General features: G+C 39.4%; 1 protein-coding gene across 6 annotated transcripts in view; it reads right to left on the bottom strand.

Annotated features, from left to right (window-relative positions):
* The window catches only part of NFIA (nuclear factor I A), a 281,924-nt gene that overhangs the window by 24,217 nt on the left and 236,390 nt on the right, over positions 1-21,317 (bottom strand). For 2 of the 6 annotated variants that reach the window (XM_035123741.3, XM_035123738.3), the window contains 4 exons: positions 19,272-19,450; positions 17,981-18,046; positions 15,116-15,281; positions 9,590-9,681 (listed from right to left, as the gene is read on the bottom strand). In XM_035123741.3, the coding sequence (XP_034979632.1) occupies positions 9,590-9,681; positions 15,116-15,281; positions 17,981-18,046; positions 19,272-19,450 (503 nt within the window). The remainder of the gene's footprint in view (positions 1-9,589; positions 9,682-15,115; positions 15,282-17,980; positions 18,047-19,271; positions 19,451-21,317) is intronic. The other 4 variants (XM_035123742.3, XM_035123740.3, XM_035123744.3 and 1 more) reach the window with 2 other exon arrangements.

The following is a 21,317-nucleotide window of genomic DNA, read 5'->3' on the forward strand; positions in this document are numbered from 1 at the left end:
GCATTTGATAGATCTTCTTATTTATGTGTAGTTTAATGAAAGCTTCATTTGTATCTGCAATAATAAAAAAATAGAATGTACCAGCATAACATTATGATATATGGCTGGTGTGGGTTGATCCTAGGAAACCACACTACGCTAAAGCAGAAAACAGTTCTTTGGCAGAAAAAAGTTTTAAAAGAAAAGAAAAGAAAAGAAAAGAGATTATGGATGATTCATATTCAGCAAAGCCTGAACACATTTCAGCTATCATAGGGCTAGAACTGTAACAGGATTGTGATGAATACACAGCACAAAGTGATAGGCCTGTTCTACTAGCACAGTACAGGTTGTCATTGTACCAACACAGCTGCAAGCTGCTACATGGCCCATTGCAGTTATGCACACATATAGGACTGGGGTTTCAGTCTCTTTCTTACCATTTTACTGGGATTCACTATTTTATGCAGTTCCAAGAGCTTTCATATTGATAACCTAATGCCAACAAGGAAATGTGATTCAGTGATACCCTGACAAAAGCATCAGAGAAGCCCCCCCCCAAAAAAAAACCCCTGTGTTTTCAATAATATGTTTGTAATCATGTAGCACCCCAATTGTCACAATTAATAATATAGAAGTAATGGGTTAACTTAAGTGGTCTCTGTTACGTATACACAAAAAGATCTATAGTGTAAGGGAAAAGAGGAAGGTAAAGAAAGAACAAAATGTCATTTTTATTTTTTATGTGGACATGTTCTTGCTTTCCATTCTGCTCTTGTAACAATTACTGTACTAGCCTCTCTGACAGAGTCAATAAATCGATCGGGAACTGATGCAGCAGCAAGGAAGGCTAATCCAATACACCATTATCTGCAGTGGAGATTGGTGGGGGAGGTGAAAGTGGAGAGCAGAAAATCAAAAGGGAAAAGGGAAAAAAATGTAGCCAAGAATGCATAGCTGCAGTTCGACTCTATCATGTATGCTCGGCAGGACACTGGAGGTATATGGCAAAAAGAAATTGCAGCTGCGTAAGAGACGATTTTAAGCAGAAATTAGAGAATCTATAAACTCTGTAGTACTTTAGCTGGCCACAACAATCAAACACCAAACAGACAGTTCAGGGTGGATTTCTAGCCCCATTAATCATTAACCTGCATGGCTGACAAACCAATACCTTTCATAAAGAGAGTGCTATGAAGTTTAGAACTTCCTTAGAGATACAGTGCTAACTTGTTTTAAAGCTGCTTTGATCACCCATACAGTGTTTAGTTTTATTTTTTAAAGCTTTATTGATTTGACAATAAATCAGTATTTCTAACAATACACTGGGAGGTTCTTCCTTGCAATTAATGAATATTCACAGAAGAACTAACAGTAGATTGTGCCATTAGTTACCACTTTCTAGGGAAGAGAAATGCCTTGCACTTAATCATGTCCTTCTTGATGGGTGCTCTCTAGAATAATGATTCTTTACAATATTTATGGGAAAATCCACAGGGCTAGAACTTAAATACCAGAGATTCCGGACAAAATCACCATTTAGACTTCTTGGCTGGGCAGTAAACAACCGATTATATTCACTACTAATACCACAGCACAATAAGATATGAAAGAAAACAGAAAAGCTGCCCACCGCTTCCTTATAAAACTGACTTTAGTACTATAGGAACAAAGGGACATCAGAAGCTGCCTTACACTGATGCGTCTAGATGGGTATGGTCTACACCAGGCATCCCCAAACTTTGGCCCTCCAGATGTTTTGGACTACAATTCCCATCTTCCCCGACCACTGGTCCTGATAGCTAGGGATCATGGGAGTTGTAGGCCAAAACATCTGGAGGGCCAAAGTTTGTGGATGCCTGGTCTACACTGATAGGCAGCTGCCTTTTAGGATTTCAGACAGGGGATATATTCAGTCCTACAGATGCTAGTTATCAACTTTGGACTCTGTATAGAAAGCCAATGCTCCATCACTGTGAGCTACAGCCCTTCCCAATATTATTTCACATTTATCCCTAGTAGGGTCTCCTTCCTTTAAATGCTTCATCATCCTCAGGACTTTTTTTCAGCCCAAACTCACCAGAACTGAGTTCTGGCACCTCTTTGATGTGTTCTGGCAGCTTTTGAGGTTGGGGCTGTGCGGAGCAATGATTGTGTTGGTGCGGAAGTTGTGGCTGTGGAGGTTGGCAGAAGGTGGGCATAGCTGCCAAGTTATCCCTTTTTTTAAGGGATTTTCCCTTATGCTGAATAGGCTTCCTCGCGAGAAAAGGGAAAACTTGGCAGCTATGAAGGTGGGTGCTCAAAAACATAGGCTGCCCCCCCCCCCAAGAAAAGCTCAACTTTGGGTGGGTGCTCAGCAAATTTTCCCCACCTCTTTTTCTAGGGAAAAAAAAATAACCCTGATAATCATTCATATCGTGCACCATCATTTTTGGTTTTGGTGTGTGTCTCTGAATCTCCATGAACCAATGGCAAATTCTGTGTCCTTTGGCAATTTAACCATGGCACGGCTATTTGACCATTGGTTTACCTTGCCCAGTATGCACTGGCTGTGACTCTCAAGGCTTTCATATAGGGGTGTTTCTGAGCCCTACCTGGAGACCCTTTCCAAGCACATTGCAGGCTCTATAACCAAGATGTAGCTGCCCCCATGTGTTGCTGTGGTAAGGGGGCTGTTGGCTCCAAAGGCAGACACTAAAGTAAGTTTCTTATCTACTTGAAACTGTGGATACATATGGAATTTGGGAGTCACTATGCTACTCACACTCAGCTCTGTTTCTCCTTTTCATCTTCTTCAGGCCGAGGCAGTGGATGTACTTAATCAGTGCTTGGTTGTGATAGTGGACTGAATGGTGGCCAATAAATTGAAACTGAGATGCCGTTAGTGGGTGGTTCCACTGTCTAGCTGGGTGCTGTGTGACCTGCTCTAGATGGGGGTCATAGTCACTCTGAAATTCATAGTTTGGAGGTTCTTCCGGATCCACTTCTGTCACTTGAGGCACTGGTGGGCTTGGTACTGTGGAGTGTCTTCCACTAGCTTAGGCTGGTTTCCCAAGTTATGACCCTATCTGGGCAGAGATCATTTGACTTTAATCATCTATACTCTGGTAAGCTCAGAACTGGACTGTGCTTTATGTGGGACTGCCTTTGAAAATGGTTTGGAAGCTTCAGTTAGTGCAGAACACAGCTTGCTCAACTGTGTTATAATAAAACAGATAATAAGTATCAATCCTGTTCCCGTTACACTGGCTGACGGTACACTCCTGAGCCCAATTTTGCTGAGTTTGACCTTTAAAACTCCTTTTGGCTCAGGACTCTAATGACAGCACTGGATTTAGGCCAGTGCTGGTGGCCCCCCGCCCCCCACTGCTGAGCTGAGTGAGCACAAAATAATAATAATAAATTGAATTATTGCAAAAATAACTTCTGAAATGCTTCTCCCAATGTTAACTTACCTGGACCCTTGGAGCTTCATCTGAGGCCCCTTTCCAGATCCATCCTCTCAGGATGATAAGGGACAGGGCCTTCTCTGTTGTGGCTCCTCATCTGTGGAATGCTCTGCCTGGCATCTTTACTGATATCTCTGTATTGTATCAGGTAAAGATTTACCTTTTGCCCAGGACCTTGCTTGACTAAGCTGATTCTGTTTTATTGTTAGTGTACTGCCCAAGCTCCTATGGATCTATGGTTTTAAATATAAGTCACTTTGGGACATGCGACTAGTATGTTTTAATAATAGTAGTAATTTATTTTCGGGGCTGCTAGTGATACCTGCTTCTATGTGCAGTTAAATCAAGTTCTTATCTTGTACAAAGCTTTGGCAAATACCTGAGTATTTGCCATATATTAACCATACAAAACTGAGTGAGATATTTGTAAAAATAATAGTTTAGTTAAGAGATGTTTAGGCTGCCTAAGGAGAATTACTTAGGAAGAACTTGGTCCATTCATCATACCTGCTCATTTCCAACCTTTTCAATCACTGAATATAGATCGTAGAGTTGGAAGGGACCTTGAGGGTCATCAAGTCCAACCCCCCTGCAATGCAAGAATATGCAGGTGGACTATATGGAAACAGAATCCACAACCTTGGCGTTATCAGCACCACACTCTAACCAACTGAGGTAACACAGAATAAATCAGGCAGAAGTTTATAGTTCCTATTTTGCTATACAAATAAATGTCTGCAGTAACCAAAAAAAAGGGGGGGGGAGGAAAAGCTTGCTTGAAAAACATAAAGCCAACTTAGAAACATGAGCATAGTCAGGATTTTTGTTAGGCATGGATGCAAGACTTTGTTAGATGGGGGAGGACCTTTGTTTTTTGGGGGGTGGCAGAACCAATGTGATTGGTCAGTTAAGTAATTCTATTGTTTTACTTGATGAGGGGGACGCTCCCCCTTGGCTACACCCATGCTGGGGGGCGGGGAGACTGTGAGTTTAATTATGGTATATAGGAGGCTAACAGAATCCAGTTTCAGAATCCAGTGGCTTACTCTAACATATATATTTTTAAATATTTTATAGGCACATTACCAACCAAGCAGAGTGGGAAGGTGAATGGGGCAATAATAAAGAAAACTTGAATAGTTTAACTGTTGGCTCCAATCAAGAAAAAAAGGCGATGAGTGTTGCTCTGAAAGAAGGGGCCCTTGCCCACAAAATTAATCCCAAGTGTTATTATTTTCAAATATATTTGTGGCATATCTTCCCTGCGCCTTCTATATATAGACTAAGTTCATATTCCTCCCATTTCCAAAGAGTTGGCTGCAAACTCCACAGTGGTATCAAACTTCCTTTAGTAGCTTTTCCAAGGTGATAAAATGTCTAGGCCCTCACAGACCAAGCTAAACAGAAACATCGGCTCCAGAAATACCTATTCTTGTGCTGGAATTTAGAAAGGATGGGAAGTGAGAGTAGGGCCATGTGATGCATCGTATGTTCCTAATCTCATGGTGAGATAGAAACCAAGGAAGCAAGCGATAGAAAACATTTTTCAGTGTCTTGCTGACTGTCCATGCAGCTGTTCCTGATGGCCTGGTGGAGAAGGACCACATAAATCACTATTCCATATCAACATGTTTTGGGAGTGGGGCAGTCAAGGTAGAGTCTGTAGTTTAGGACTCAGTAACTGGAGAGTCTGCCATTTCCGCTTGACTTTCTATAAAGGAGTTGCAACACTTCCAATATCACTTGGGTTGCATGTGGTACATTCCTTGGTATTAGATGTCAGGGGAAAGTGGACTGAATATTTCCAGTGGATGACTATCTACATGGGATAGTATTTCCTTTACAAATAAGACAGCTCTCTCTCACACATACACTTTCTCTCACACATCCCTTAATTTAAATCTGCAGCAATCCCCGGCCCCTCAAAATTTGCAATGTTTGGAAGAAAGAGAACATCTCCATTTTGAATCTAGATGCTGTTCTAAAAGGAAATATCTGGTATAACATAAAACTCAAGATAAACTGTTTGCAGGTTTTCTTTTTACCCAAAATTTCAGAATTAAATTATTTAAATCTCAACCAAAACAATTAATTATACAAAGGTTATCTAGTCAATAGAAATGTGCACTATTGATTGCTATCACGTTCATAATTTTGTTAATTCCGGGTCAGTTTGTTTACGATTGCAGCCATTAGTGCTCAAACACTTAGTGTCTTGCTCTTTGAAGGCAAATTTACAATGAGTTGTTAAAATCGGACCAATGGAAATACGGTTTGTCTTGTCTACCCCTAAATAGTAAGAACAAATATGAAAAATTATAGCATCCTAAGCAATCTGATCTGGAAGCCCCATACAATCAAATGGACTTGCGTCTGTTTAAACAGAATCAAATTCAATGGGGCTTATTTTAAAGTAAGTGCGCACAGGGCTGCTGAAGTATTGAATAACTGAGCACAGGACTGTAGGTTCAAACAGCTTGCTTTAAAATACCTCTCTGCTTAAAGTTATGAGGCCACAAAATAAACATTACAATTTAAATGTAAAAGCATGTGAAAACTTTTCTTGTACATCTGTTAAATAGGAGGTACTTGAAGGGAGGCTGAGTGGTAGAAAAGCAGACAGCCAAGCGGCTTCCTACTGCCTAACCAATAAAAACAGACCCTGAAGAGTTAAAATATTCTCCGAGTTGCTGGTGTACTTTCTGTGACCTTGTTCAATGCGGAGAAGGCTTGAAATCCAACACAGTTTAACCACTTCTATCCATGTAGCTATAAAGGAGAGCCCTTACCAAACAGTGCAAATGGAGAAGTCAGCAAGAAAGCAGACAGTGCTCTCACAGTCTGAGTCCTGGAATATATCGATTTCATTACTGAGGGTAAGTTCACATGCTTTGTGAACATGATACAACTTGCAGTTTTCTGTGTGATGAACTGCAGCTACTGTTTGCTTGCTTGTGAAAAGCCATTTCTCAAACGGACCATCTTTAACCTCTTGTATCAGCTCACCTCAAGCTGGGGGAATGATAAGGTCCACTCATCCATGATAGCAGTCCTTCCACACCAGCAAGTTATACCCCAATGGAGGGGTGGCGAACCTGGGGCCTTCTAGACATTGTTGAATTTCTGCAGCCCTTTTTTATTTTATTTAACAAAGTCTGTATACTGCTTACTCAATTAAAACAAACCTCTAAGGGGACTACAAAGGGAAATTTAAAATATTCATTGAAAGTACCAATAAAAACAAAGTCAATATGTATAATTTTTTTTAAAAAAAATGAATTAAAATCAGTAACCCTTATACCATTATCTTTAATAAAATTACATGCTTGGGGCGGCTTGCGAAAACAAAAAGGTTTCTAGCAGGTGCCAAAACCAACACAGCAAAGGGGCCAGCCTAGCATTGGGAAGGGAGCCTGCCAAAGTAGGGTGCTATCACATTGAAATATTGCATCACCTCTGACTTTTGGCTCTGTTGGCTGAGGCTGATGGGCGAAGAAGTCCAACAACATATGGAAGACTCAGATTAGCCACCACTGTTCTCATAGCTATAGTTTGTAACATGAGATGTGGTAGGCTCAGAGTGCAGTAAGCTTATGGTGGTGAATTTGTTGCAAGGGCCACAGTTAAGGTTAGTTTCTGCAGGCCACTCTCCATACAAGGATGTTGCTACATGTCACAATTTGCTCACGTGAAACAACTTCTATTGTGGCTTTGGTATTGTCACGAGACCTGCAAACCAGGAAAGGGAGGGGGTGTTTTGCAGTGACACGGTAAATATCAGCACAATTCAGTGGTAAGCTGCTTCCCACAAACTACTTTCCACACTAAGCTAAGCAACAGTTGAACTGTCATCTTACCAGAAAATGGTATTTAAGACCATTGGACACAGGCTGTATTCCATGTGTGACAATGGCAACAAAATAAGGACATTGTAGTAGGTGCTATTTGGTCCATGTTGTATGTTTCAATTTTATGGAGGAAGAACAGAATTGCAGTTTGTCATAGGTCTTCATGTTAAATGATTATATTTGACATTTCAATTGTCAAATGAAACCAAACGCTTCTTGCTCTTGACATTTAAAAAATTGTACGGTAACCATTACAACATTCTAAATAAAAGCTATGGCTGCCCTAAACACAAATTCCTCTTGTTAATTCTTCCCTTCCTCATGATTATAGGATATTAAGTACAGCCTTAATATTTTTCAACATCTGGCTCAAATTAGTCGCTAACAAAACTGCCAACAACTATTTTCGTAATTGACAATTGGGAATTTGAAATGGCCCAGAAAAAGCACATTCGGTGTCCTTGTCTAAGATGAGTTTTTTAAAAATGGTCAAGCTTCTGATTCAGCTATAAAAATGTCTTAGTAGGGTAGGATTATTCCAACTTCACTGGGGTCAAACTAGTGTTGGCTGAATTCTGGATGCTCTTGGTGGTTTTTCACTTTTATGTTCCACTTGACACTGGAAACAAAATCTTTAAAGACATTTCTTTGACCTCCACAATATCTTTGAGTTAACTTTGTGTTCTGTTAGCCAAGCGGAGACATTACTCCTATGATCCCAGTCTCATAAATTATTTTACTCCCACCTGTAGAAATCAGATGTATTCCAAAATTCTTTCTTCAGTTCCTTTGTTAAAATTCTGAATATACTCCGTATGCATCAATATGTTACACTGAACAGCACTGAGGTCTTTGTGAAACTTTTTACTCCCTACATATACTGAATATCAGTATAGCAAACCAGTTGGGTAAAAATATCCACCCACCCACCCACCCACACGTATGTAGGTATTTTATAACGGGGCTCCTCTAATTCGATGTAGTAGCCAAACTTTCCTCTTCTTTGGGTGAAATTAGAAAATACCAGAAATGACTCTTTGGGAGTGAATAAGGAACTGCTTGTGGAATTTTTATTGCTGTGCAAGTGCCACAGCAGCTGCAACAAAGATGCTTGGTCTGATAATTTATGGGTTTTCTGTGCAGTCGAGAAATCATGAATCTTGGCAAAAGCACCAGAACGCAAAACCATTATCTTCCATCTCAACCTAGATTCTGTGCTCTGTTTCCTCTAATGAATTCTTGATCCACTGGGTTAGGACTGTCAAAGGCAACATCACTTCCATATGTAATAAAGCCTTTAGAAACTGCTCTGAGTATCACCTGGCCTAACTGACGAGGTGCTGGAACAAGCTCGAATACCCAAGTACATTTAAGTATATTTAATCAGAAGTATGTTTCAATTATCTGGACATATTTCCAAAGTATGTATGCCTATAGCTAGCCTTAGACTAGTTTTTTTAGGAATGTTGCTAAGAATGTTGTTTTGGGCACTATCCCTCACTCCTATTCCACTGGAGCAAGAGGTTTACACTAGCAGAAAAGAACTTTCACCTCTTCTCCTTGGCAGCCCCAAACATGTCCTCAAAACCAGCTCCAGAGCAGAAGGAGACAAAACTGAAGTGAGGCTGTAACAGTGGCACTCCATTGGCACTACTTTGGATACAACCATATATGTCTCAGTTTGAGGGCTTTAAAAACAATAAAATAATAATAATCTCATATGATGCATGAAGCAGCTACTTTTAAAATATGGCTGTTAATTTGAATGATCTAATAAATTCAGCTGCTGTCATGTTTACCAAAGAGAGAAAATGGCCCTAGGGTTCTTCTCTTGAAGATACAAAGTCCCTCTTGTACAAGAAAACAGTGGGCATGGTATAGCTTAGAAAGAGGGGAAAGATTAGTGTTTGAACATGTATAATGGCATGTGGTGTAAGTGTAGCGAATGGGACATTCTGTACATTTTGATTTCCCTTGTGGAAGTGACCACAAGCGACCAATGTCTTCTTGGCTTGCCATAAAAGAACCTAAAAAAGTGGGCTGCAGAAAAAACAATTCTGTGTGTCAGAAAGAAAACTGTGAGTGTCAGAAAGACAGAATTAAAGTTTATAAGATTGAATTTGATTATAGCATTGTTGCCACAAGATTTTCTGAAAAACAAAACATACAAACAAATACTGGCAATGACACTTCACTGTTACTCAGACCATGAAGATGAACTGACTGGTGGAGAGACACATGTCACTTTCTGTAGCAACACCAAAGAGTTAACAAGCAGCACAGCAAACAAAGCAGAAGTCGAAAGCTTCCCACCTGTGTCTGTTGAGGGATATTTACAAAGCTTGGATCCCGTGGTCCAACAGTGACGAATCGGTTTGCAGGGGAGGTGCTGGGTGTCGAGTAGGCTGTGAAGGGAAGGGACACATGCGTTCAGGAAGCAGCACTAGATCACAGACAGACAACACCAAAAACAACACCGGTCTTGGAGCCACCTAAACAAATGCTGAACACAGAAATGAGCTCACGTTGGAGGCGTCAAGAATCTGACTTGGGAAAACTGGGTTTTGAATGATGGTGATATAAATATGGACATAATTGGGCAATAAGAAACTGTATTTCTTATCAATACAAAATGGTATGGTAAAAAAATATCTGGAGTAAGACACACAAACTTTAGTGAAATAATTATGAAAAACAAACAATTTAAAAGAAGGGAAACCATCCATTCTATGGAGACCATGCCCTTAGTTACCTCACTTTTGTACTAATATAATTGTTGATATTAACAAGATGGTGCCCATTCCTTTCAAAGTAATAGGCACAGGATGCAATCCTATGTGTTCTCACCTGAGAGAAAGCCCCAATGTGCATAACGGCACTTACATCTGACTAAACACACCAAGGATTGTGCTGTAAGCCTTACAGAAGGTTAGTTAAGTCATCCAAAGATGCAGTGTGATTAAGCAGCCAATATACAGTCGTTGGAGAACTGCCATGATTTTGTGTGAGCTTTTCATCAGAGTACTATTGGACAGATGGCCAACTGTTCATGTCCCATTAAACAATAAATTTCAATGGAACTACATTTTTTTTTAAAAAAAAAAGCATTAGCACAAGAATTAGACACACATGATGTCTGATAACGCACATAGTATGTTGTGTGTACAGTATCAATCTAGCTTCCTTATGTATTTCACATGCAATGTGAAAGTTCACCTTAAAATCATAGAGAACCACTGCCAACCAGAGTAGACTTCCTGTCCTAAGGTCAGGAAGACTGTGAATCTGCCCAGCATCAGAAAAAACAGGGAGAACAGGGGGAAATCTTATTTGCAGTGCTCAAATGTTCTTCAGCAGTCAATGTTTAGAAGGGGCTTTATTGTCTCCTGACCACAGGTGCTGTAAGTCACATTTTTATATAAGTTTCCAAATATTTATTGCATTTATAGCAATAAGTTTATAGCAAATTTTGGAATCAAATCTTAATTATTTCCAGGGCCGTCTTAAGCGCCCCTGGCGCCCTTCCGCCCCGTTTCCCAGCGCGGTGGGCGGGTGGGCGCGGCGCTGCCGCGCGGCGGGCGAGCAGACACAGTGCAATCTCTCCGGCGCCCTCCTGCCCCGTTTCCCAGCGCGGTGGGCAGGTGGGTGCCGCGCGCAGCTGCACAGCGGACTGGCGGATCGGCCGGCCAGCGGGCGGGCGCAGCTCGCGCCGCCCTCCTGGCGGGCCGGCGCCATGGTGCCCTGCGCCACCGGGGGTGTACGTAGAGCCGGCCCTGATTATTTCTTTTAAGAAACTTTTTCTATTTCCAAATATGTCTAGCAGCCATACTGTAAACATGGTCTATCGTATTAGGCTCTTTTTAAAGAAAAAGTAAATATAGAGCAAATGGTCTCAGACCATTCACACAGCAGCAATTCATTTTGGCCCATCTGAACAAAGCTTCTGAAATGAATATATTTTTAACATTACATACACTTGGAGATCAAAGTCACAAACTTTCTTCACCCTCAGGATCATGCTTCAAAAGGCATGATTATTAGAAAAACAGGAATAAAAAGATACAAGACAAAAAGGAAATGTAATTTACAGGCTTTACCATTCCCAAACCTTCCCATCACCATAGTGTCTCCTACACCATTAAGGTAACAAAGGAATTACTGACTTCAGACTTCAGGTAATTACCGACCTCACAAGTCAATGAAGTCAACAATACTGATCTGCACTAAGTCTTTGAAGGTTAAGTATATTTTGCCTTCTAAGCTGTGTGAGATGATCGATAGACACATAGCTCTAGTGCTGCTGTGATGCAATAGAAATACCTGTTTTTTCTGCTTTTATTAGGAGTATATGACCCATCTTTCCTTTTGCTATGCAACAGGGAGAAGCCATAGCTCGGTGGAACGGCATCTGTTTTATGCATATCATATCAAGTGCAACGGATGGCATTCCTAACTGAATTATCCCACGTAGCAGAACTAGGAAGGATCTTTGCCTCAGGCCTTCTAGAGTTATTACCTATCAGAGTCAGCAATATCAAACTTGAAGTCCGAACACAGTATATAGAAAGGTCCAAGTCACAAGCAACTTCTTCAGTATGAATTACTTTTAATTTTCTGTGGTGTGAAGGTAGTCTTCAAATTCCTTACTTTTCTGAGAGAATGATTACTGTCAAAGAACTGGAGAGTCAACAAGGATAAATGCTGGCAAAGCAGAATTCCAGGCAGCAGTAATCTAATATAGCATGCAGCTTCTTCTTCACAAGAAGGAAGGTATGTATGATATGAATAGCTACACTATTCTGATATGACTGGTGCTAACATTTAACTCCCTTCAAACACTTTTTTTTCAACTAAGATGCAAACAACAGAACTTGACAGGACACATCTGAAAGACCACAATTTTGCACTAGATCAATACCTTCTTACCATAAAGCATGCTGCAAACATAAGAAAATGGGCTTGTGCCAGGAACCAAGCCCCCTGCATAAAGGAAATGAAAGATCAGCAGCATTTTGCAGTTGTGGAAGAAGACCATATTCTTCTAAGAGACAAACAGCAAGTGTCTAGTAAACAGATCTGCTGGCTTTGGTGGCAGATTCTATCTGCTCACCTGATTTTAATTTTCCTCTTCTGCATGATACATCTACTATGTCCAATGCTAATTTATTACTGGTTTGTGATTATGGGAAATTCCCACCTGCAGCTCGCAGGAAGATTCTCAGGAGGTAAATGTGGAGCAGCCTGTATCCTTGCATCAGACTCTACAGCTGTTCAACTATGGAAATTGTCCTGGACTACAGAATTCAGCATCCTGGGAATCATTTATTTAATTATTTAAAACATGAGTTTCTTGCTCATAACGGCAAAGAAGACACGTCTGGAAATTTACAAGGTGAAATTCAAGAAGCTAAAAGGGAACTAATAAGGACTACAAACAGTGGGATTTCAGGTCTTGCATAGCTTCTTGCCTAAACGACTAGCAGAAGCTGAAATAAATTATGGACAATGTGAAAAAAGGCTGAATTTATGCAGGTCACAAAACTGTGCTATTAGGTATTTTGTAAATTTTGTAAATTGGGTCTATTTTACATATGCACATGTGAAAACACACTTCTCCAGGCCTATGCATAAAACAGAGCAAAATAAAACTCTTGTATCAAGAAAACCCAAGCTATGCATGAAGAAAAGATATATTCTGATGGTTTTGCAAGTGGCTGCTTCACACACATGTTTCACCACAGGCAGGCACAATCATATTTCAAGCAGATATTATGTACCCAGGATTCACCCACATTAGCCCAGTATGAAAATATCCTTCAGCTAGATAAACTTTTACTAGATAGCCCTAGGAAGACATGACCATCATCTTCCTGGCTGCCAAAGTAGGTGCTTATCTCAGTTTAAATAGTGCTTTTTAAATCTTCCTGTTGTTAGTATATGATTAACAGTTTTACACCCACTTGGAGAGGAAAATAAAAATAAAGCCAACATGTGGGAATTCTTTATTTACTCATATGGACCTAGACACATTTGAGAGCCATTGTGCACTGCAAAGAACACTGCAGAGAACATTAGGCTTCAATGAAGAGGCTGTGGTTTATCATTTCTTTACTCAGCTAACAACTCAACTGTTGGACCTGGATGACACATAGTTTCTTACGCTGATTCCAGACTGCAGTTGTATAAATGATATAGCTCAGTTGGTAGAGAATGAGAGTGTTAATCTCAGGATTGGATGCTGAGATTCAGCTCCGAGGGCCTTCTGGTAGTTCCCTCATTGTGAGAAGTGAGGATACAGGGAAGCAGGCAAAGGGCCTTGTCAGTAGTGGCACCTGCCCTGTGGAACACCCTCCCACCAGATGTCAAGGAAATAAACAACTATCTGACTTTTAGAAGACATCTGAAGGTAGCTCTGTTTAGGGAAGTTTTTAACGTTTGATGTGCTACAATTTTTTATAGAGGCTGTAAGCTACCCAGAGTGGTTGGGGAAACCTAGTCAGATGGGTGGGGCATAAATACCGTATTTACTTGAGTCTAATGCTCCATTGAATCTAATGCACACCTCAATTTTCAGAACCTTGAAACCAAAAAAAGTATTTGCTGGTGAATGTAAATGTACCATTGAATCTAATGCACACCTTAATTTTCGCAACGTAATTTGACCCCAAAAAGGTGAGCATTAGATTCAAGTAAATATGGTAATAAAATAATAATAAACATAATTAGGGGTTTGAACCCCATGTTGGGCTAAAAAATTCCTGCATTGCACGAGTTTGGACTAGATGTCCCTTGTGGTACCTTCCGACTCTACAATTCTATGATTCTTTAGTGCTGCAGTAATGTTACTTTTGCTCAATGGTGTGAAAACAGAATTCCATCTGTGGCTCCACACAGCCCCTAAGAAGTGTGAAGCTTCACTGAAGTCTCATAATTCTGCATCTCCATGGCAAGGCCGAAGTTGCTGCTCCCTTACTGAGTAGCAAAGGGTGATTTTAAACTTCTTTACACAGAAGTGAGTCATATTCTGTTTTCTAAGGACCATTCAGAATTGCAGCCTTCACTCAGCGAAGAGTTTTCCTTTGTGGTTTAAAACAGCTCCTGCTTTTCTGCAACAGAATATCCTTGGAATTAAATAGTGAACATGTGTAATGAGTCAAAGCTGCTTCTAGAAGCAAATATTACCCTACTGTATTGCCACTGCTGTAGAACAGAAGAGCCCACTATCACTGCTACCTGTATGAATGATTTAGATCATGCTTAGATCTCTGCTGCAAGGTGACTAAAACCAATGATAATGATGATGGCCGTGGTGGTGGTGGTGATGATAAAGAATTTTACATAAAGAATACTGTCAAAAAGTTTTTAAAATCAATATAACCAAAAATCCAGAAATTATCAAACAAAATCCCCAAAACCCAGGTTAACCATGTCTTAAGCTTCTTGACTATATCATGTTTCTGTGTGACAATTAATATAATAAAGAATTAATTGCAAGAGAAAAAGAAACACAGAAAACAATGCATTAAATTCATTTGCTGATATTTTTAAACACACTTCAAAGCTGGGCTGTATCTTCGTGAGGCACAGGATATTATAAAACATTTACCAAAGCAAAAAAACAATTTTGGGAATCTATCTAACTTCTGTCCAGAAGGAATTAATGTTTGCTTTTTGTTGCTGTTGTGGCCTTAATGTGTGCTCTTAGTGTGCACTAAGTAGGTGAGTTTAATGGCAGGAATGTTGTTACTGCATTTTTGATTCACTTTCCAGAACAAATGGATAATGAAGCTGCAATTATACTAGTCAGCCCTTTCATTTCCTCCTTGCAGCTGTACTTACTTGGTGAAGTGGGAGAAGCGGCACCTCCTTCTGTCGACGTGGTTGGAGGCTTTGTGTCTGGCACTGGCAGAGGCACAGGCCTGGCCATTGGTGGTGGAGGTGGCGGCGGCAACATTGGGGTAGGAAGGAATGGATTGTGCACCTTGCCTTGACTGCTACCATTGGGCTGCCAAAAACATAAGAAAGGGAAAAAAAAACATGATTAGCTGCCTCTTGTCCCAAGAGAACAGTTGATCAGTGCTAAAGAAAAACACAAACAAATAGGTAGCTGAAATTGAAATGAATCTTTTTATAAAGAGATTTGGATGCTAATGTCCTTTCTATAAATGGTAGAAGCTATACATTTATGAAAAAGAACATTCACTCCTTCTCCTCCTCTATTCAGCCCACTGAACATCTACTCCCAAGATTTGGCTGGCCCTTGGGAATGGCATTGGATATGGTGCAGGGAAATTCAGATGGACAATCGAGTTTATGGAAGCCACTTCTTTGTTAACTGAAAAAAGGAGAAACTTAGCAACTCCCCCACCCCCTTTTCCTTATATGAAAACTGAAGGCATCAGGCAAATTTGGACATATGAGCCACAGAAAGGCTTGGGCTTGCGTGCTCCCTCTCCTCCTATGCTGTAGCTTCAAGAGCAGTAAGGAAACTTTTGCTTTCATTTCACTAGTTTAGTATGTTGTCCAATCCCTATACTTGGGTGGGGTAATTTTAATTACGGCAACTTGAAACAATACAGTTTCATAAACTATGGTTTGAAACTGGTTTGTTTTAGCTAACCACAGATAACTTTAACCACCATTTTCTAGGTTTGGACAGCAGACAAATAACAGTTATTCTAAAATAGAAGTGGGAGTTTCCATTCTTCTCTTCACTCCCATGGCAGAAGAGGAGGAGGAGGTGCATGAACCTAAAATGTGTTGCAGCTCAAACCTCCTTTGTTTGGCATTACTTGCAAACAAGGTCATTGCCTTCTATTATTTTGCTGGAAGTTTGTATCTTATGAGCAGAACCCTGAACCGATTATAATGAAAAGCCTAAAGCTGCATCACCTTTGCAGTGGCAATATTCTTATAGCTCTACTGTTGTTAATCTTCACTAGGGCCTTGGATTTGCCTCTAAGAGCTGAGGCAACCTTCATACCAAAGTTTCAAATGGACATAGGCCACAATCTTCAAATCAATCACTCACTGAAATCAATATTGGGTTTAAGACTGCAACCTTACATTATACATTATTCTTACTATGAAACGAGAAAATTGAGAAAATAAAACTGACATTTCACATTTTGAAATAATCCCAAGTATTCTTTTAATAATTAGCCATTGTTGATCCTCATAAGAGCTGTACAGCTCAGAGTTTCAATTTTTTAATATCATTCTGTTAGAAAACACTATCTGCTTTGTTTTAAATATTTAATATCATATGATGGTACAAATATGCACCATGACACAGCTGAATGAGAACAAACTGCGAATGAATCAGGTGGTTTGATTTTGTGAAAAATGTTGACAATATTCTTTAGTATTCTGTAACTGGATGAAGATTAAAAATTCTTTCTTTAAATGTAGAGAATATGCATAGTGGAAATGTTTAGTTCCAGGATGCTGCAGAATGCATATTTCACATGGGATCTGAAGCTTAAAACATGCTAAATCCATTTAATTCCTTTGAGAGGCTTTGTTGACTTCAAGGAATGCTATTACTCACAAGTTTGCAAGGCTATGATACTGTTCCGAAGTGACTCATAAGAAATCATAAGTCATAAGCTCAGCCAATTTTTGTGTGCTTAAAGAAGTGGTGTAGCCAGCATTATACCAGACCACTTTGACTTCCTGAATCCAGAGAATGAAATCTCCTGAGTAGAGTGAAGTCAGTCATCTGATTAATAATAACTTAAAGAATATAGCTCTACTGCTTATAAGCAATGGGTGGTATCCAATTGATTCTCCTTGTGCTACTCCTGCAAGAGTCGTCTGGTGGAAGAGGAGAACAATTTTTTTGAGGATTACCCTTCTCTACTGCAGTCCTTAGTATCTCCCACTCTGAACTGGGCAACCAGAAGTCCCTCAAAGTAGATTGTGGGAGGGGAATGCAGTCTAAGTTCCTCTTAATGGGGTTTTACATTCTAGGAACTGTGTAGACCAAACTTCAATATGTTATTCCGCTTTTGCCATACCTTGTGTAATATCCTGCCCAAGCAGAGACATGAAAACTACTATAGAAGAACCTACTTATTATAGCACTGCATGCACTCTTAAATATTTGCAGAACTGCTTTAGTGGATATTGTTTTTCTGCTCATGGCTTTTAGATCCAGCGCTATAGTTTGGATTCAAAACAATGCTGTCGTTGTTTTATCAGGTTCAGGTAACAAACTGGGTGCTAAAAGCAACTGTTTACACTGTATTATACATATTGGAAATGTAAAGGATAAAAACAACTGGGGAAATCATTACTCTTCAGTTGTGCCCTACTGTTCGCAAGAAAGCCAGGCATTATTTTAGATAAGGTTGTACACAGAGTTAATCATTTCTGCATACAAATGGAGTGTTATTCCAATAACCTGAAGATAATTACCAAGTTTGACAAAAACAACAACCTGAGATTGCTCAACCAAAAATCTTGGAGCACTATTTAATTTTTCAGAGAGATAAGGAGAAAAGATAACAATTCTCAAGAATAACAAACTATAAGAATCTGTACTTTTATCTTCTTGAGTTCAAGTACTGGTCAGCTTAATCTAAAGTGCTATAAGAAAGTCATTTTTAAAATATAAAGTGAATGTGGCTGATCTGAAACAGCTGTTCCTTACTCTCCTGTCTAAAGAAATAATTAATAAAAATTACAAGGTATTTTGTTAACCTTGGAAGTGCTGAAGTCAGAAAGCATGAAGCTGAATCTTTGGGACCACGGCAGGTGAAAGTCTTCCTAAAGGATGAATTAGAAGTTCAGTTCACACAAAATGCTGTTATACTGGATGTTGGGTTGGGATGCCACAAATTACTGTCATTTTATTCTCAATTACGGTAATGCACTAAAATGTGGCTGCCTGTAGACTTGATCCAGAAGCTAGTCCAGAATATGACTGCTTGGCTGCCAACTGGAATAACCTATTGCCTGTACTGAGGGCACTACACTGCTGCCAATATGCTACTAGGTCAAGTTTAAGTATTGGTCTAAAAGGTCCTTAATAAATTAGGCTTCGGATTTCTGAGAACTACCTTACTTTCTCTATATGGTCACTGTGGTCATCAGGGTAGGTTCGTTTTGCAGTGCTACGTGCCACTGTGGTAAACTATGTGGTGACATAGCAGCCCCTATATTTTTATTTTACCAGTCCTTCCTAGAAGGACAATCCAGGTCATTGCTAATTTTGAAATAGGTTTTTATCAGATTACCAATAAATTGTATTATATTGCTTTCTCTTTTTGTACATCACTTTAAGATTCTTTTCAATATAAAGCAATTGAGAAATTTTCTAAATAAGAGAACTATGGCCTAGCTTTATGTGACCAAATCTCAGGGCTAATGTGATTTCCCCTCTCTTCTTTTCTGAAGTGGCTGCTAAGAGATTAGAAGCTTTTGCATACATTATCAATTAATTGTACTTTAGAATTATATCCAACCCCCTAAATTGTTGTTCATCTTAATCATGGTTTATTGAAACAATGGTTTCATAAACAATGGTTTGCGGATACCATGGTTAAATCTAACCTCAATTTTCCTTGATTAGGACATAACACCAAGCTGCTGTTGGTCAAAAGAAGCAGCAGCAATACATTCTCTGAGCAATCCCATTATAAATAGGTAGTGGCTGCTGCCAGCATTATATCCTGGGTTAACAAACAATATTCTATGATATTTTGCCTGGAAAGCTATAGTTGCGCTAACAACCAACATGGCAATGAGCTGCTAATACAGAAAGTTTAGCATGTAAAAATAAAGCAGTTTAAAAACACATTAACTGAACTTGAGTCACATTCAGTGGGACCTGAACATGCACATCTTTGGCTGAATCCCTCTTCATAGTTTGTAGCAGTGAAAAATTAAGGCCCTGTTTTTATATATGTAAAAAAAAACACTGGTTAGCCTAATTTCATGGTTATTTGGCACAGAAACAAAAGCGTCTGAAGAAATAAAATGGCTTCCTTACATTTAGGAACCCCACCTGTCCAGCCTGCTGACCAGCGTCGGGACAGACAAGTTGGACAAACTCTTTCAGAGTCTCCTGAGGATGGTAGCGGATTGCTGGGTGTGAGAAGTATGGCCCAGGCTGCTGAATAATGGGGGATGTTGGAAAATGAAGAGTCGATGGAGTTGCATGTGGACTTGCTATAAGAAAGAAAAGAAGGCGTTAGATAAACACAGTTCAAATTTATAAATTTATTTATATAGAAACTTCAATTGTTTTAATATAGCTCTTTAATTTTTAAAAGAAAAAAATCCTCCCCACTCAAAAAAAGTCTATACATCCTAGAGTATGTGCCTGATGTTCTAGGTACTGATTTTTATAATACATCAAGTCATATGGAGTTCTGTAGCACTTCAAATATAGAGGCAGAGCTTAAATGCAGCCAGATTTTTAAATGTCTTTTCTGCATTTTTAGTGGTCATCATTTATAACGGAGCCAGAAGTCCTTGGTAAAAGTGACGACTATTCATTACCTTAAGAGCCTTTCTAATGAATCGAGCAATAAAAAATGTATTTGGGAGATTACAGTTGATTTAATTGACATTCTGCTTAATTCTGGTTTCCACATAGGGACCAGTTTTATTTTGGGCTATAAATGGCCAATAATATAATGATGATGCTCTTGCAGCCCTTGTGTATGTCACTTTTTCGGCTCAATGGAGAAATGTGATTTTTAAGTCATTTGCTTTCATGTAAACTAACATTTTCATTTTTTCCTTTCTAAGTGAAAACTGGTCATTCAAATGTGACTCCAGGGCAATGTTAGCAATCTAAGATAGTGAATTCATATGCCATGGATTAAAATTATGTATAGACTGGCTCTCAATAACCCCTACAACAATACTACAAGCAGAATTTTTGTATTAGGGAAGGTAAAGGAGGCTGAAACTAAGATACAGTGGCTTGACTACTACCTTTCAGTTAGTAATATGGTACGATATTCCTGTATGCATCTCATATTTCTCCACACTGAACAGGAAACAACCCCTGCACACAAATTCCTCCAAAATGGGTACGTTTATTCACTCCTCTATAATTAATGGCAGGAGACATGGGCGGCACACAGAACAATGAAATATGCATGGATACTCAAGTGACAATGATAGTAATTATAGAAGAAAATGTGGCAGATTCAGATATTTTCTTCTATGGTACCATGCAGTAATATAGCCCTATGGTACAGATAACAGTTTTAAATTTTATTTGCTATGTCTACAGAGTAGATCTATTCTCTGTTACCTTCTTCATGACGAGGGCACTATCCAGGTAGTTTTTCAAGTAACTCACACAAACCTATTCAAGACAGCAGTCCAAAATGCATCTGGTGGGAGTGGGATGTACATTTACCCAGCAACAATAATATTGGAATTGGAATACTGGGGAAATGTCATATGTTCACATTTATTCCTCTATAAGCCAATGTATCTGGATTTTTTTTTTTGAATTTTGCTTATTTTCTTTCCACTGCATCACAGTAGTCCATTGGGGTTGTATGCTATCGCTCCTCTTACATTAGGGTTTATTTCTGACCAAGTATATAGACATCCTCTCTCAACCAGCACTATTAAACTTTTATATCTTTCTATGCCTATGCACTGCATTTGTAAACCACAAAGAACTGCTTCAATAAAAGTTTTGAAAGTCACTACGTGAACAGGAGAATAGACTGCATTAGTCTGGAAGCATGCTTAATACGTTGGGTGTATATACAACTTGGCAGTACAAAGCAATAGCTGAATGAAGATTAAACCAAAATAAGCCCTGCCCCGCTTAATCGATCTCATAACATGGTGCACACACAGCATCTGAATGACACTGCCCATCAATTTGGGGTGTGTGTGTGTGGCCCCATCAAATATTTTATTGGGGGGCCCCAAATGATCCTTAGCCCCTAGGAGATGGCTCCTATGTTGGGCTATGAGTGGTATTCAACTAAGTTTTACTCTTGGCAGACCTATTGAAATTAATGGACTTACCTTAGTTGTGTATACATTCACTTTAACTGGT

This window comes from Zootoca vivipara, chromosome 7 (assembly GCF_965207765.1).
Source record: "Zootoca vivipara chromosome 7, rZooViv2.hap1.1, whole genome shotgun sequence".
In the NCBI taxonomy this organism is placed as follows: Eukaryota; Metazoa; Chordata; class Lepidosauria; order Squamata; family Lacertidae; genus Zootoca; species Zootoca vivipara.